At 50.3% G+C, this 14962-nt stretch overlaps 1 protein-coding gene across 11 annotated transcripts in view; it reads right to left on the reverse strand.

Moving 5' to 3' along the window:
* Nucleotides 1-14962, reverse strand: part of TRRAP (transformation/transcription domain associated protein) — an 89800-nt gene that overhangs the window by 16010 nt on the left and 58828 nt on the right. For 8 of the 11 annotated variants that reach the window (XM_070460384.1, XM_020900596.2, XM_020900594.2 and 5 more), the window contains 10 exons: nt 14195-14341; nt 12914-13033; nt 12406-12693; nt 12131-12268; nt 11396-11508; nt 10871-11006; nt 7015-7206; nt 4123-4351; nt 3248-3513; nt 2602-2702 (listed from right to left, as the gene is read on the reverse strand). In XM_070460384.1, the coding sequence (XP_070316485.1) occupies nt 2602-2702; nt 3248-3513; nt 4123-4351; nt 7015-7206; nt 10871-11006; nt 11396-11508; nt 12131-12268; nt 12406-12693; nt 12914-13033; nt 14195-14341 (1730 nt within the window). The remainder of the gene's footprint in view (nt 1-2601; nt 2703-3247; nt 3514-4122; nt 4352-7014; nt 7207-10870; nt 11007-11395; nt 11509-12130; nt 12269-12405; nt 12694-12913; nt 13034-14194; nt 14342-14962) is intronic. The other 3 variants (XM_020900597.2, XM_020900598.2, XM_020900593.2) reach the window with 1 other exon arrangement.

Below are 14962 nucleotides of genomic sequence, written 5' to 3' on the forward strand. Positions count from 1 at the left end.
ATGGTCCTGGAGAAAGGGGGGCCGTGCAGAGTCCTGCAGAGAGTTCTCACAGCCGGTTAGTCTAGTGTGAAGCATTCTGACGGGAGATGTGCAGGAGAGGTGGGTGTGTGCGCCAGATCACTGAGGGCCGCTGTGCTCACCAATGTGAGACCAGGGCACGGTTTTGACCAGAAGAGTGGGGTGATCCTTCTGAGACACAAATCTGACCACTTCGTGACCATGTTGAGAATGTGGGGGAGAGAGAAGAAACTGGAGGCAGTTAGGAGGCTTGAACTGAGGCAGCTGCAAGTGCGTGTGGGGTGGGTATGTTTGAGAGGTACGTAGGAGACCTGCAAGGACTTGACTTCATGATTAAATGAAAGGCAATGTGTGTGTCCTAGTCACTCAGTTGTGTCCAACTCTTTGCAACCCCATGGACTGTAGCCCACCAGGCTCCTCTGTCCATGGAATTCTCTAGGCAAGAACACTGGAGGGGGTTGCCATTTCCTCCTCAAGCGGATCTTCCCGACCCGGGGATCGAGCCTGGGTCTCCTGCATTGCAGGCAGATTCTTTACCATCTGAGCCACCAGCGAAGCCCAAAATGAAGGGGTGCAAAGCTTTAATCGTTTAGAAAAATGTTAGCTATATTTTTTAATACTGTTGACATTTATAATCATTTAAGATCAGATTGGGAGAAGGCAAATGGCAACCCACTCCAGTACTCTTGCCTAGGAAATCCCAAGGACGGAGGAGCCTAGTAGGCTACAGTCCATGGGGTCGAGAAGAGTCGGACACGACTGAGCGACTTCACTTTCACTTTTCACTTTCATGCACTGGAGAAGGAAATGGCACCCCACTCCAGTATTCTCGTCTGGAGAATCCCAGGGACGGGAGCCTGGTGGGCTGCCGTCTATGGGGTCGCACAAAGTCGGACACGATTGACATGTAGCAGCAAGCATCAGACTGGCTTAGGTAAAACTTAACATGGAATTTATAAATGAATAAAGAAAAAATGCACTGGAGAAGGAAATGACAACCCACTCCAGTACTCTTGCCTGGAAAATTCCATGGATTGAGGAGCCTGGTAAGCTACAGTCCCATGGGGTCGCAAAGAGTAGGACATGAATGAGCGCCTTCACTTTCACTTTCAAAGAAAAAATATTAAACACACTTCTGATGAAGATAACATTTTCTTTTTTTTTTTTTTTTCCGTTCTACCACTTTATTGCTACCAACCCATCTCCCTCCACCCTCGGGCACACATGCTCAGTCTTGTAACCACATGGCTGCAGCCCGCCAGGCTCCTCTGTCCGTGGACTTTTCCAGGCAAGAACACTGGAGTGGGCTGCCATTTCCTTCTCCAGGGAAGGTAACATTTTCAAAGCATGAAATAAATCATTGACTAAAATGTCATAGAATCTGCTATTTGAATTCCAGCCTTATTTGCTGGAATTCAGATTTACCAGCCTTATTTACAGTAATTTTCATACAACAAGTTTCAACAGATAAGAAAAAATTCAGACTACCATAGCTATAGCATCGTCGAAATGGAATATCCTATAGTTTTAAAAATCATGGTTGTATTTTTTATTATTCTGTGCTTAAGCTTTCATTATAAAACTCATGTCTGTCCACATATAAGCCATGGCTGAATTCCTGGATCAAAGATTTCAGAAGAGAATTCAGCAACGTTCTTCATCACACAATCTGCTCACCACAGAAAGCCTGGGCCCCTCTGCCTGTGATGGAGCATGGAATTTTCAGGTCATCCAAGGGGTCACTTCCCGTTTAAAAAGGATTTTACTCCTTACTAGTAAATAAAAGTTATTTATTTTCTGGTGGCTCAGATGGTAAAGAATCCGCCTGCAATGCCAGAGACCTGGCTCAACCCCTGGGTTGGGAGGATCCCCTGGAGGAGGGCGTGGCAACCCACTCCAGTACTCTTGCCTGGAGAACCCCAGAGCCAGAGGAGCCTGCGGCTGCAGTCCGTTGGTCACGAGGAATCAGACATGACTGACTGACTAAACACAGCAACATATTAAAGGGAACACCACTTCATTCTGTTTCCTGCTGAGTACTATTCTACTGTTTGTGCACACCGCATGTTGCTTATCCAGTCATTTGAGTTGTTCCAGTATTCTGCTACTGCAAACAGAGCTCTGTGACCCTTCATGAACGACCACCTCCTTGAGTTCCTGTTTTCAACTCTTGCATAAATACCTAGGAGTGTAATTGCTGGGACATAATTCTTCGTTTATAGTTTTTGAGGACCCACCACACTTTTCCAGTTGACTGACCCTTCCTCTAAAGCAAGAATCATCTCCATAGAAGGAATCAACTCTGTTCCCAAGATGGCATATGAGAAAATGGGGCAACGAATCCGTTATTGGCAGTTCCATGGTCAAGCGACTCATGGCTAAAAAGTACCACACTCAAGCCAGCTTTCTGATCCTGCAGCAAGTTACTACGTTGCTAGAGATGCAAAAGCTGAACACCACTTCTGACAACTGAAGCCAACTCATGTCAATTTCTAGCTTCATCTTCACATTACTTTTAAGTTACAAACGACTAAATAATCTGATGAGTCTTTCTCTCACCCACCACCTATATAACATACATACTTGTTAATCTGAGCCAAGAACATCCCCTTCAGTGCATAAAATTCAGCCGTCATCTCTTTTGTGAAGTATTTTAAGTTTGTAGATTCAATAACTTCAAGGCCCTGTTTGTAAAAACAGAAAGCTTCTTGAACTTGCTAGACAATCATTGAAAACCTCATTAAAATATTGATCCAGGCAGTTAAGTCCCAAAGGTCACTGACAAATGTATTTTAAACTGACGAGGCTTGTCTACCTTGAGTATGTGTTGACTGACAAAGAGCATTTAAGCTGCATCACTGAACACAGATTCCGTTCCAGACACCTCGACGGTATTGTTTTTTCCAAAGCTTTACAATATCTGGTCAGTTTCATTGTTTTTTTATTAATATTCCTCTGAACACAGCCCAAATCGACCTCACAGTCCTGCAATTTTTAGTTTCTGCTCTATAACTACATTATCAAGAGTATATGGCAGAATAGAGACTGTGGCATATAATTCAAATACTCAAGTGGCTTCCTGTCCCTTTCTCCTTCTGGCAGGACTGCTCCCCGAGACCAAGGAGTCCTGTAGAAGTCCAGTCCCTTTCCCTGTCGTCTGAACCAGGAGCTGGCCTGGGGACCCTCACTGTCAGGGCAAGGGTGTGCATGGGTCCACCCGGCACCCTACCTGCATACACTCGTTCTTGCCCATGACGCCTGCCAGCTGGAGGTAGCATTTGACCTGCTGACGAATCTTCTGGAAGCAATCCACAATAGGGACAGTTGGAATGGTGTGGATACGACTTAATATATCCAGAGCCACATTGACCAGGCCCTGCTTCCGGGCAATTTTTCCATATTGGATGATCGCTGAAGCCGACGCGTGAACCCCAAGCATGGCGTTGTTTGAACTTGGGTCGTGCTGAGAACTGTTTTCATATGCAGTTACAATAGCTGGGGAGGAAAGAAGTGAGACTTCAGTCCATGTCAGACATTTCTCAGTTTAAGGCTTAAATAAAAAATGAAAAACAGACACAGGGTGACTTATGGAAACAGGAAGCTCTGCATCGACCCGCGTTACTCTTCCTCAGACTCCGCGTCAAAAGGATGCTCTAAGAAGCACTAACTCCTCAGCTGAGAGTTAACCTCTTGGCTAAGGCTGCTCTGGATAAAAAGAGGCCAGGCAGGTCTAGGCAAAGCAGCAGAGGGGCCCAGGGAAGCTAAGCAAGGTTCCACACGGCCCCCCGAGAGCAGGTCTTGGGAGTGGGGAGGCCTTCAGAACAAAAGGGCCACGACCCAGAGCTCTTATCCCACTGGTCCACAGCCCTGGTGCCAACAGGCAGTTGTTTGGCAGCAAGTCTGTCCTGGGTGGAGAAAGGGAACAGAGAGGGAAATTCTCCCCCTCTTTCACCACCTTCATCTTTACCCTCGTCATACCAACCACCTCTACCACACCTGCCAAGAAACAGAAGATTCGGTAAAAGAAAAAACAAACAAAAATAGAACGAACAGAAAAACACAACCAAGACATGAAACCAGAACAGTGGGTGTCTGGAAAATTACATGGTGGAGGCATGCCGGACCAGGTGGGTTTACCCTGGTAATGATGCTGCCGCCACATGAACACGCTGCTCCAGTGGGACAGGTCGTCCGACACGATGGGCAGCCGGTTCCGCCATGTCTTCACCACCGTCTTCATGTCGTGCAGGCTGTTGTTCCTCCCCAGGTTGCTGGGCTGCAAGCCTGCGTTAATCTGAGCAGCCTCCTGGAGCTCGATGATCTGCTGGGCTGCCTAAGGGGGCCAGGGCGAGAGATTCCACAGTGAGCAGGGCGCTAGGATTGGAGGAGGAAGGCAAACCAGAGCCGACCGGGAGCGTCTGCTGTGAAGGGTTCAGGATTCAAGCGGATGCTGTGGGACCTGCTCAGATGCGGCAACTGACTTATCCCACGCCTCACACGACTCTCGGGATGCCACCCCCACCCCACTCTAAGACCTCTGCCTGCCATGACACCAGGGCCTGGAGAACAGTGGGGTCCACGCTTGCCCTCCCTCTGCCCCCCGCTGGTGTGGCTCTCAGTAGGTCTTCGACAACGCCTCCAGGCCTCAAACTTTCCTCCGTCAACATCCGAACCCCAGGGCCATCAATCATCTCAAACACGGCTCTGATGCTTTCTCCCGGCTGACATGTGTCTTCTCACCATCTGCATACCCATCTGTCCAGGCCCCCCCACCCTTTACATGCTGCTGGCTGCAAACGTGCGGCGCCCTCTGGAGCCCTTCTCGGCTGGGGGTGGGGGCTGGGGCGCAGCTCTGAGCCTTTTCCCACACTGTCAAATCTCACCCTCCGTTCCCCACAGGGATTCTTCCCTTCTCTGAATCCTGGGTTTATCTGTCTTTGTTTTCACATGGCACCGAGTCACGGACGCCCCCGTAACACTTGGCTTTTTACGGATATGTCCTCTCTCTCCAGCCTAACTCTTCGAGGAGAAATGTTTTTAAACTCTGAATTGGCCGAACCACCAAACACACCACCAAGTTCAGGACACAGTATCCTTTTGTTTGCTCTAAATTTTAAAAATTGTCTACAAGAATTCACACCTTCCATCTGTATCTATACTTCAAGTTTAGTTCATTACACTTCAAATTTCTGAAACCTTAATCTTTCCTCCCACCAAAAGCTTACTGAAGACAGAACTATGGGGTATTTGTTTTCTAACAGCTTTACCGAAGTAGAATTAAAACTCACTGAAAGCACTCTTTCAAGTGTATGGCTCAGTAGTTTTTAGCACTGATCTTCCTCAACTTACTATGATGTCATGTCCCAAACAAACTCATCATAAGTTGAAATTATCTCAAGTTGAGAATGCATTTAACACACCGAACCTACCAGACACCCTAGCTTAGCCGCCCTGAATGTGCCCAGGACACTCACACTACCGAACACAAGGCCTGTTTAGTAATGAAGTGGTTTTCTCATATAATGAAACTGAAGAGCAGAATGGCCATCAGCAGGCAGCCGTCCACCGTCAGGATCTCACGGCTGACCAGGCGCTGATGCTCGGGGCTGCCGCCCAGAGAGCATCATACACGCATGTTGGTCCAGAAAAACATCCAAATCCAGCATCGAAGTATGGTTTCTACTGAACACATACTGCTTTCAAGCCCAAAACAATAGATACAAAAAGGGAAAATATCAAAACAAGGAGATAAAACTGCTTTGTTGAGCTTCTGGTTCACTATGAAAAAGACAAGATAATCTAAGTATATTAATAAATAACTACATAATTTAAAAAAAACCACACTATAAAAATCAATGTAGCTTTTTTAAGTCTCAGAACTACTCTTTCTAGAGGAAAAAAAGTGTGAGCATTCTGAACTACTGTTAAACGGCTTTCCCTCATTCAGCCTCACTGGGATCTGCTCCGCACCAGACTCGAGAAAAGAGGTCGAGAGCTGGCACGGCCCTGGGCTTGTGCGTGTATCTGCATGCGTGTGCGCGTGCACGCACACAGGGGCCGTGAGGGTGGGAAGAAGGAATCTCCACGCGGGGGCAGCGTGCACGGGGGGCTGTGGGGAGCCACTGCCCAGCAGCCCGTGTTGGGGAACGAGTCAGGGACAGTGAGGACGGAACACAAAGCAAGAAGCCAAGCGCGGGCTGTTTAACTGCAGCCTTGGGGTCTCAGGGGGAGAGCCCTGCTCAGACTCGACAGCGGCCTCACACCGAGGCTGGCATGGTGGGCGTCAGAGAGCACTCCTCGAGGAGCGAGAGACATCGCGGCCAGCCGAGGGAGGCCCTCCGTCACCAAGACCCCCGATGCCCCAACGCCAGACGCCACATTTCAGTCCGCGCCCTGCTGGCTCCGGCCGTCCTCTCACCGAGCCCCAGTGCAGATGCGGGGGTGGGGGGACACGGACGGCGGGAAGGAGTCTCCTCTGCTGTGCAGCTCTGCTCACAGCCCTCAGCCTGGACGGGAGGAGCTCTGCCGGGAGGGATGCCCCTGGAGAAGGGCCCCCCCGCCTGGAGAAGAGACCCCCTGGAAAGAGCACCCTCCCCAGAGAAGGGCCCCACCTGGAGGCTATCCCCCCACCCCGAGAAGGCTCCCCCCCTCCCACCCCCGGAGAAGGGCCCCACCTGGAGAAGGCTCCCTCCCACCCCGAGAAGGGCCCCACCTGGAGGCTATCCCCCAACCCCGAGAAGGGCCCCACCTGGAGGCTATCCCCCAACCCCGAGAAGGGCCCCACCTGGAGAAGGCTATCCCCCCACCCCCCGAAGAAGGCTCCCCCCCGCCCCCGAGAAGGGCCCCGCTGGAAAAGGCTCTCCCCCCCACCCCTGGAGAAGGGCCCCACCTGGAGGCTATCCCCCAACCCCGAGAAGGCTCCCCCCCTCCCACCCCCGGAAAAGGGCCCCACCTGGAGAAGGCTCCCCCCATCCTGCCCCTGGAGAAGGGCCCCACCTGGAGCAGAGGCGTGTGCACGTGTGACACCACATGGGGCAGCCGCCGCCACTCGCGGATGGCCAGGCTGCTGGCCATCTCCACCAGGCGCTCGATGAAGCTCAGCTGCTGCTCCTCGGGGTGGCAGATAGCCAGGTACCCACGGTACATGTTGACCTTCCAGGCCATCTCCTTCGGACAGCTCACCTCTACCTGGGGAGGGGAAGAGCATCACACGGAGGGAGTGGGTATACTTCCTCTCGGCGCAGAAGCAAAAAGCCAACTTTTTGGTAGCCAGTTATGCAAAGCAGTAATGTGCAATTAGGCTATAAACAGATACTCGTTTTCTCTGGAGAGGTCATATATTACATATTTTTCTGAACACTCTCCTTTTCCAAAACACCAAAGCGTGGCCAATCTCTCTGGCTATGAGGCCTTACCACAGGTTCCTTGCTGTAAGATTACTTGTAGTTCCAAAGAGGGGAAACTGATAAGACTGTTACGACAGACTAGATGAACAACCTACAAAGTTGGCCAGGGAATTCCAAAAGGCTTAAATATGTGCTCATCTCCACTCGGGTAAGTATAATTTTGAATTGTCTCCAACTCACACTGTTATCCTGAGAAATCAGTCTAACTTGCTCCACATTATATACAGAAGCAGAAGGCAGCGATTCAGGTTTCTAAGAATACGAGTGAACATTCACAAGCTTTACTGTCATTTAAGTCCACATTTAGTATCCACTATACAATGTTCCCCAGATCGCTCTCGTATCCCAGCTGTCAGCTCTACTGATGAGGAAGACGGAGCCCAGAGCATCACGTCTGCTCCCGAAGCCCGGGCGGAGGCTCCTGGTGTGCCCTGGAAAGCCCCTGCGTTTGCCCGCCACCTTCTAAAGAAGGTGTTGGACCTCACTGCATCTTATCAGCCTTGGACAGAGCACTTTAAAAACTGTAAACAAAAAAAATTAAAGTCTTTTCAAAAATAACCTCTTTGTATATAAGAAGATGAAAGAACACAGAGATGTTCTTGAAAGAATTTTACAGGACATGCTGTAACAAGATCAGTAAGACATTCATTCAGAAGCAACAACGGAAATGACACATATCAGAGCTGCGTGGCTCTCAGTCCGGAGAGGGAAAAGGCAGTGATGGTGATAACAACGCACTGACCTGACACCGGTCCTGTCTGCTGACATCTGACCTCGGAGCACAGTCACGTCCGTGGCCCCGCCTGGGTCTCAGTAACCCAAGGAGAAACTCAGGGAGGCAAACCTGAGAACACAACTGCTTCCTACAGGATCCTTTTTGATCACAACCTATCATCTCACATTTTCTAGACTTAAACACTAGTTAAGACAGGACTTGTTCAATCACACCTACTGTCTGGAACATTAAGAACAAAAGCATCTCATTTTTCCTCTGCTGAAAAATATTACCTGATTTATTAAATCAAACCAAGAAATGTACTACTATAAGCAGCCCCATAATCACAAGACACAAGAAGAGAAAGCTTTTTTTGAAGTACTGGTAAACGAGTAAATAATTTAGTATGATCAAAAACATTTAAAACTAATTTACTGCAGATTACCCATAGTACTCATTAATACTTTGAGCTTTTTCCAATCAGTAAGTGCCTTAAAACTGGAGGAGAATAATCAAGAACTTGTAAAAGAAGAAACTCATCTGTCAGACTTAAGGTCAGTATGATACTGCACATATCCTGCTAAGTGAGACCTCAGAAAGGAGAAAAAGCAACATTAAGAGTGAGTTATACATTATCAGAGAAATGCAAATCAAAACCACAATGAGGTACCATTACACGCCAGTCAGGATGGCTGCTATCCAAAAGTCTACAAGCAATAAATGCTGGAGAGGGTGTGGAGAAAAGGGAACCCTCTTACACTGTTGGTGGGAATGCAAATTAGTACAGCCACTATGGAAAACAGTGTGGAGATTTCTTAAAAAGCTGGAAATAGAACTGCCATATGACCCAGCAATCCCACTTCTGGGCATACACACCGAGGAAACCAGATCTGAAAGAGACACGTGCACCCCGATGTTCACCGCAGCACTGTTTATCATAGCCAGGACACGGAAGCAACCTAGATGCCCATCAGCAGACGAATGGATAAGGAAGCTGTGGTACATATACACCATGGAATATGACTCAGCCATTAAAAAGAATTCATTTGAATCAGTTCTAATGAGATGGATGAAACTGGAGCCCATTATACAGAGTGAAGTAAGCCAGAAAGATAAAGACCATTACAGTATACTAACACATATATATGGAATTTAGAAAGATGGTAACGATAACCCTATATGCAAAACAGAAAAAGAGACACAGATGTATAGAACAGACTTTTGGACTCTGTGGGAGAAGGCGAGGGTGGGAAGTTTCAAGAGAACAGCATCGAAACATGTATATTATCTAGGGTGAAACAGATCACCAGCCCAGGCTGGATGCATGAGACAAGTGCTGGGACCTGGTGCACTGGGAAGACCCAGAGGGATCGGGTGGAGAGGGAGGTGGGAGGGGGGATCGGGATGGGGAACACATGTAAATCCATGGCTGATTCATGTCAATGTATGACAAAACCCACTACAATATTGTAATTAGCCTCCAACTAAAAATAAATAAATAAATAAATAAATAAATAAAGAGTTATAAATATTTTTATATTGATACAGAATAAAGCGGAATATTTATCAGAATAAAGAAAGGACATTAAAAATAAATTTAAAAAAAGGATAACCAATGGTAAATGCAACCTGTCAGTAAACTATTTTTGTTTAGTTACACAGTGACTGGTTTACTTCTCAGAGTAACATAAACTCCCTGCATCACAGAAGCCATTTCCCAGATCCCAACCTCTAAGTCCAGATCCTGGGCTCTATAACCTCCCTGTAGTTAATGGCTTGTGACTATTTCGGTTCTTGCACCTTCCGCATTTTGTTCAAAAGCATCAGCAGTGGCAAAATAAGCGCGGGAGCCACAATCCAGGTAAAGTTTTAAGTCAACCCTTTCAAACACAGTGGCCTGTAACCTCCATGCGCTTTAAGCCCACACATCAAATAAGGAAAACCACTGGTGTGACTAAATAGGCCCTTACCAGGCGAAGGGGCAAGGTGAGAGCGGGACTGCGGCACAAACCCTAAGCCCCGTGACGGACACCAGAGCAGAGGTCAAAGACTGAGCAGGACGGGGCGCAGGGGAGAGAGACACAGGACGGAAAAAAGCGAGCCACGGGCACGGCTGCGCCGGCGGGACGTGGGCTCGGGCGGCAGAGCTGGGCCGTCAACCCCAGCTGCCGACGCCCCGCGGCGAGAGACCTGCACCCCGTGCCCACTCGTCTGTCTCACACTCAACTCCTCCAGGTGGAGTTTAACTTCTGAAGAACGTGCAGCTCAACCAAGCTAAGGGCTCGACTTCACTCACACGACGCCGCTACCACTTCCGTAATACAAGATACGCTCTGAACGCGATACTGCTTTCATGCGGCAGTTTCACTGACAGCCCGGCCCTGCACTTGCACCACACTCACACCTGCCGGCCAAATCCACCACGAAAACGGCCCCTGTTCTTCCCAGTTTCTCATAAAGTCCAGAGTCTCCACACCTGACACTCACTGTAACTGAAGGATGAACTAAAACTAAGTTATCATTTAACACAGACTCAGGAAAGATGTTCGTGAAAACCAAAAGGAACCCTTACTTCCCAGGAGCTATCTTCCATCTGTCAAGGTGCCCCGCGTGACTCAAGTGAAGGGAGACCCCCCCGAGACTCCGGGCTTTGGAGGAAGGGTCCCCCGTGCCTGCAGAGACTGTACCCTGAGCGTGGACAGGTCAGGCGGGGGGCGGGATGGGTCCTCACCTGCACCAGGGCTTCCTTCATGGCGGTCCAGTTGGACACCCGCCAGGCACACTCCAGGACCAGGTAAGGGTTGATGTGACCTTTGGACTGGCCGTACTCCGTCAAGGCTTCCCACTGGTTCAGCTCCTTGGAACACCTAGAAGCCAAGGATTGCCCTGAGCTCATGATTTTAAACCACTCCTTTCCATAGAAAGGAAAAAATGTTACCCCCACAGAGCAGGGTGGGCTTCTAAGGGGTGCCACGGTGTCCGGGGCACTGAACCAGGGGTCCCCCTGAATCAGCAAGAGCTGCACCCCCACAGCGGAGAAAAGCCTCCCAGTGGAGGCAGGACTCGGTCAGTTTCTCCAACACACACTCAAGTACTTGAGCCTTTAACAGCTCTTTGCAGATTTTTGTTTGTACTTTTCTTTCTAGGGCCATAAAGAAAGCAGCAGGCCCCTTTCTAAAAATACTTGTTAGAGGAAACTTCAGACTTTCCATTGGCTCCCTTCAGTGACTCCTGACCACGTTCCCGTTCGGCTCACCGGATCCAGTGATCCTCCCAAAGCTGGTACTCTGGGAAAATGGCGGGGGAAGCGTTGCTCCTCTCGTGTTCCTTCTTGGCTTTGTCCATTGCCTTTTCATAGGACTCTTGCGCCTGTAAACATTAACAATGCTTTCAAACTGCTGCTTAACTAGCAACTTCTGCACGACCTCTGCTCGATTCCTTAGGGCGAGCTGGATCGCAGACCTGGGGCCGTGTCAGGCTCTCAGGATCTCCACTCAGAGAACGAGAGTGGACGAGCTGCTGCCTGAGTCCCTGCCCCGAGCAGAAGCCGCAGGACTTCCTGCAGGTCTCCACCTGTCAGCGATGGCAGCCAGGCCACTGCCACGCCTCTGCTTCTGGAATTTCTGTGGCTCGGCGTCCAATCTGGGGCTGCGGCCACACCTGCTCTGTGACCCCACTGCCAAGCAAGGATGGGCAGGGGAACTAAACTCTCACGCTGAACACAACCTACCTACCAACCCCAACGGGACCGAGGACTGCGGCTGAAAAGCATCCACACTGACAGTAAAGAACTTACAACCAAAGCCTCAAGAATGTTCACGTCTCTAAAATTGAGACTTGACTTTAAGAGCCTGTATGGGAACAAACACATGCTTCCAAGAAATCAGGAAGCTTCTCGTTTAGACAGGAACTGCCTTGAGGCCACGACACCCCGGCACCTCTGACAGCGCCTCCGCCGCCACGAGGCCCAGAGGTCCCCCTGCAGTGCTACCTGCTCGAAGAAGCCGTGCTGCTCGTAGGCGATGGCCGTGGCCGTCTCCGAGTACTTGCAGCGCTTCTGCCACAAGCCCGCCCACATGTCCTCCTCCTGCAGCAGAGAGTAGAGCTCCGCAAGGGAGTCCAGGATCTCCTGGAACAGAACGCGGTCTCTGAGTGCTCGGGGAGGAATAGCGTGTTTCCCCAACAGGCCGACTTCACGGCCCCTCCACTGCCACCACCGGGGAGGCGCTCATCAGGACCTGTGAACAGGGGGAGGCGCGGCCTCACCTGCTGGGGTGGAGTGATGCTCTCCTGCTCATAGAACTCGGCTGTCTGCTTGGGCTTGATCTGCAGGCTCAGCCCCTTCTCGAAGGCCTGGTGCTCCAGCATCAAGGTGGAGCGGAACCAGAGGTTGTGGGTCTTGCCCAGGTACTTGAGGACGCAGGGCCGGATGGGGATGGGCGGGACGCACTGGGACATGGCTTCCACAAAGCAGTTGAGGGCGCTGGGCTGGCAGTCCCGCTGCACCTGGTGGCTGCCGCTGCACAAGAACGGGCTGATCTCCCCCGCCAGAGCCTGAAACCCAAGCGCGGGCTGGGTCTGGCCGGGGCCTCGTGCGAGAACCAGCCCGCCTTCGCGCTCTCCCCGGGCATCTGGCATGGGTGTGATAACTCACGCTTGGAAACGCTAGTTTCCTCAGCCTTTGAAACTTAACCAAGAGTTTCTTTTGCAAACACTCCTCAAAAGCTAAAACTGCACTTTTTGAAAGAGGATTTGAAAAAAGACACAGACTCACATGCTGCTGTCTGTCAGACAGGATTTTCCACAGCCTGGGGAAGAGCTGGACCCATGTCTTCTCAGCCAGCGTGGTGGAGATGTGGCAGAGCTGGACGAAGGCGCCCAGCAGGGCTCCCGTCTGCAGGAGGAGAGACCTGTCTGGCGCCCGGCCCTCGCCACGAAGGTGCTGCCCAAGCTGCCTGCTCAGGAAGCAGGACCCCCTATTCTACCCGACGCTGCCCACTGCCTGACGCTCACAACCTGAATAGATGTCGTGCCAAAGGGAAACATGAGCTCTGGGCACCACAGACCCCTCCTGCTGTGCTGAGCAGCTGGCACAGACGCGGGAAAGGGGCTCAGTGACATGACGACACGTCTAACTTCCCAGGCCACCTCCTAACATTCCTGATTTCACCATATCTGAGAAGTACGAACACCACGCTGACCCGGAAAGGGCAAGCAAGAGATACATAGATGGCATCAAAGCAGAGGCTGCTGAAGATACCCAGGGGAAACAGGAGAACTATACGCATAGGATCTATGTTATTTGCCAACAGGTGTAATTCTGAAGAAATCAGGAACCAGGAGAGGTCTGAGTCTCTGCAATGAACAGTGGACAGATTGAGAAGCAAATGGAATGGACAAGACTGGACCAGAACACCCCACAACCGGGGCCAGAGCTGGAAACCGGGGCCCCGACGGGCCATCAACTCCACAAACGTGGCTGCCTCTGCCCACAGCTCCACTGTCCCTGAGGTGCGAGTTTCTCAGTCAAGTTTCTGGCAGCCTGAAGCCCACCTCCCCACACAGCCACACACAGGCACTGCAGAGGGGCTCGGGCACACGCCTGCCAGCCCATGGTGGGCCCCGCGGCAGAGACAGAGACGCGTGTGTCAAGATGATGCCGTCCCTTTCACCCAAGGGCAGAGCAGGAAGGGACCTAACCCGAAACCATGCCCCTGTCGAAAAGGCACAAGCCCAGGATACGAACATTCCAGAGGGAGGGGGAGAAAACGTTCCAGGGAAGAACGCTCCTGTCTGCTACTCAGGCTGCCCTGCGTGGGACGCCGCGATGAAACCAGCCTGGCTGCCCTCACACGGCTGGTCCCCGCCTGCCAGGCAGGCGGCTCCTGGCTCCACGTTAACACAGCAGAGGCCAAAGCTCTCAATGGCCATGGACCTGCCCACAGAAATGCTCGCCTCAAGCTATGAATGGGGGAGTCTGTGGGTTCATGGATTGTTCAAAATATTTGGGGCGGGGAGAGGAAAGCCACAATCATTCCCCCAAATTTGTACGGACCTTCACTTCCCGGAGCGTATCAAGAAATTTGTCATGTCTGTTGGTTAACATGTGCAGCTGGTTTCCAATGTCCTTCTCAGACAGCTCTTTGGTTTTGGGCGTGCTGGTCTGATCTCCAGGAGCCAGTTCAATATCTATCTCTACATCCTAAATACAAAAAACATGCAAAACCAAAAGGTCAAATAGTTAAAGAAAATCAACACACACAACTCTCATAAACTTATTAAATTTTTGCCAAGTAAAACTTCAGTTTCCTGGAAGTCTATAATTTAAATAATCCTGAGTTCTAAAATAAAAGACAAGCAAATAAAACTGGACCAGATCTAGTGCTTTCTTACCTGATGCTATAAAAATGTCAGCATTTTGCTGTCATATTTGGATTATGGAAAGGGAAATAAAAAAGCACAACTTTAAGGAGCATAAAGACTACTAGGAATCATCGCCTGCCGTTCCTGAGAAAGCAGCACAGGCTTGTTCACTTGGATCAAGACTCTCACCGGGGCCAACGCACAGCACCTTGTGGACACAGGGTTTTACACAACTCGTCCCCAAAGAGGAAGGAACCTGAGTTCTGTCTGAAGCTTCTGGGAAGTGACAGTCAACATCCCATCCCCACACTGGGCTCTAAGTCAGGTTATGGAACATTTGGTGTGCGCCATTGAGAAGGCAGATGAGTCACATCAAAAAAGTGAAAGTAAAAGCGAAGTCGTGTCCAACTCTTTGCGACCCCAAGGACTATACAGTCCATGGAATTCTCCAGGCCAGAAT

This window comes from Odocoileus virginianus, chromosome 33, assembly GCF_023699985.2.
Source record: "Odocoileus virginianus isolate 20LAN1187 ecotype Illinois chromosome 33, Ovbor_1.2, whole genome shotgun sequence".
Classification (NCBI taxonomy): Eukaryota; Metazoa; Chordata; class Mammalia; order Artiodactyla; family Cervidae; genus Odocoileus; species Odocoileus virginianus.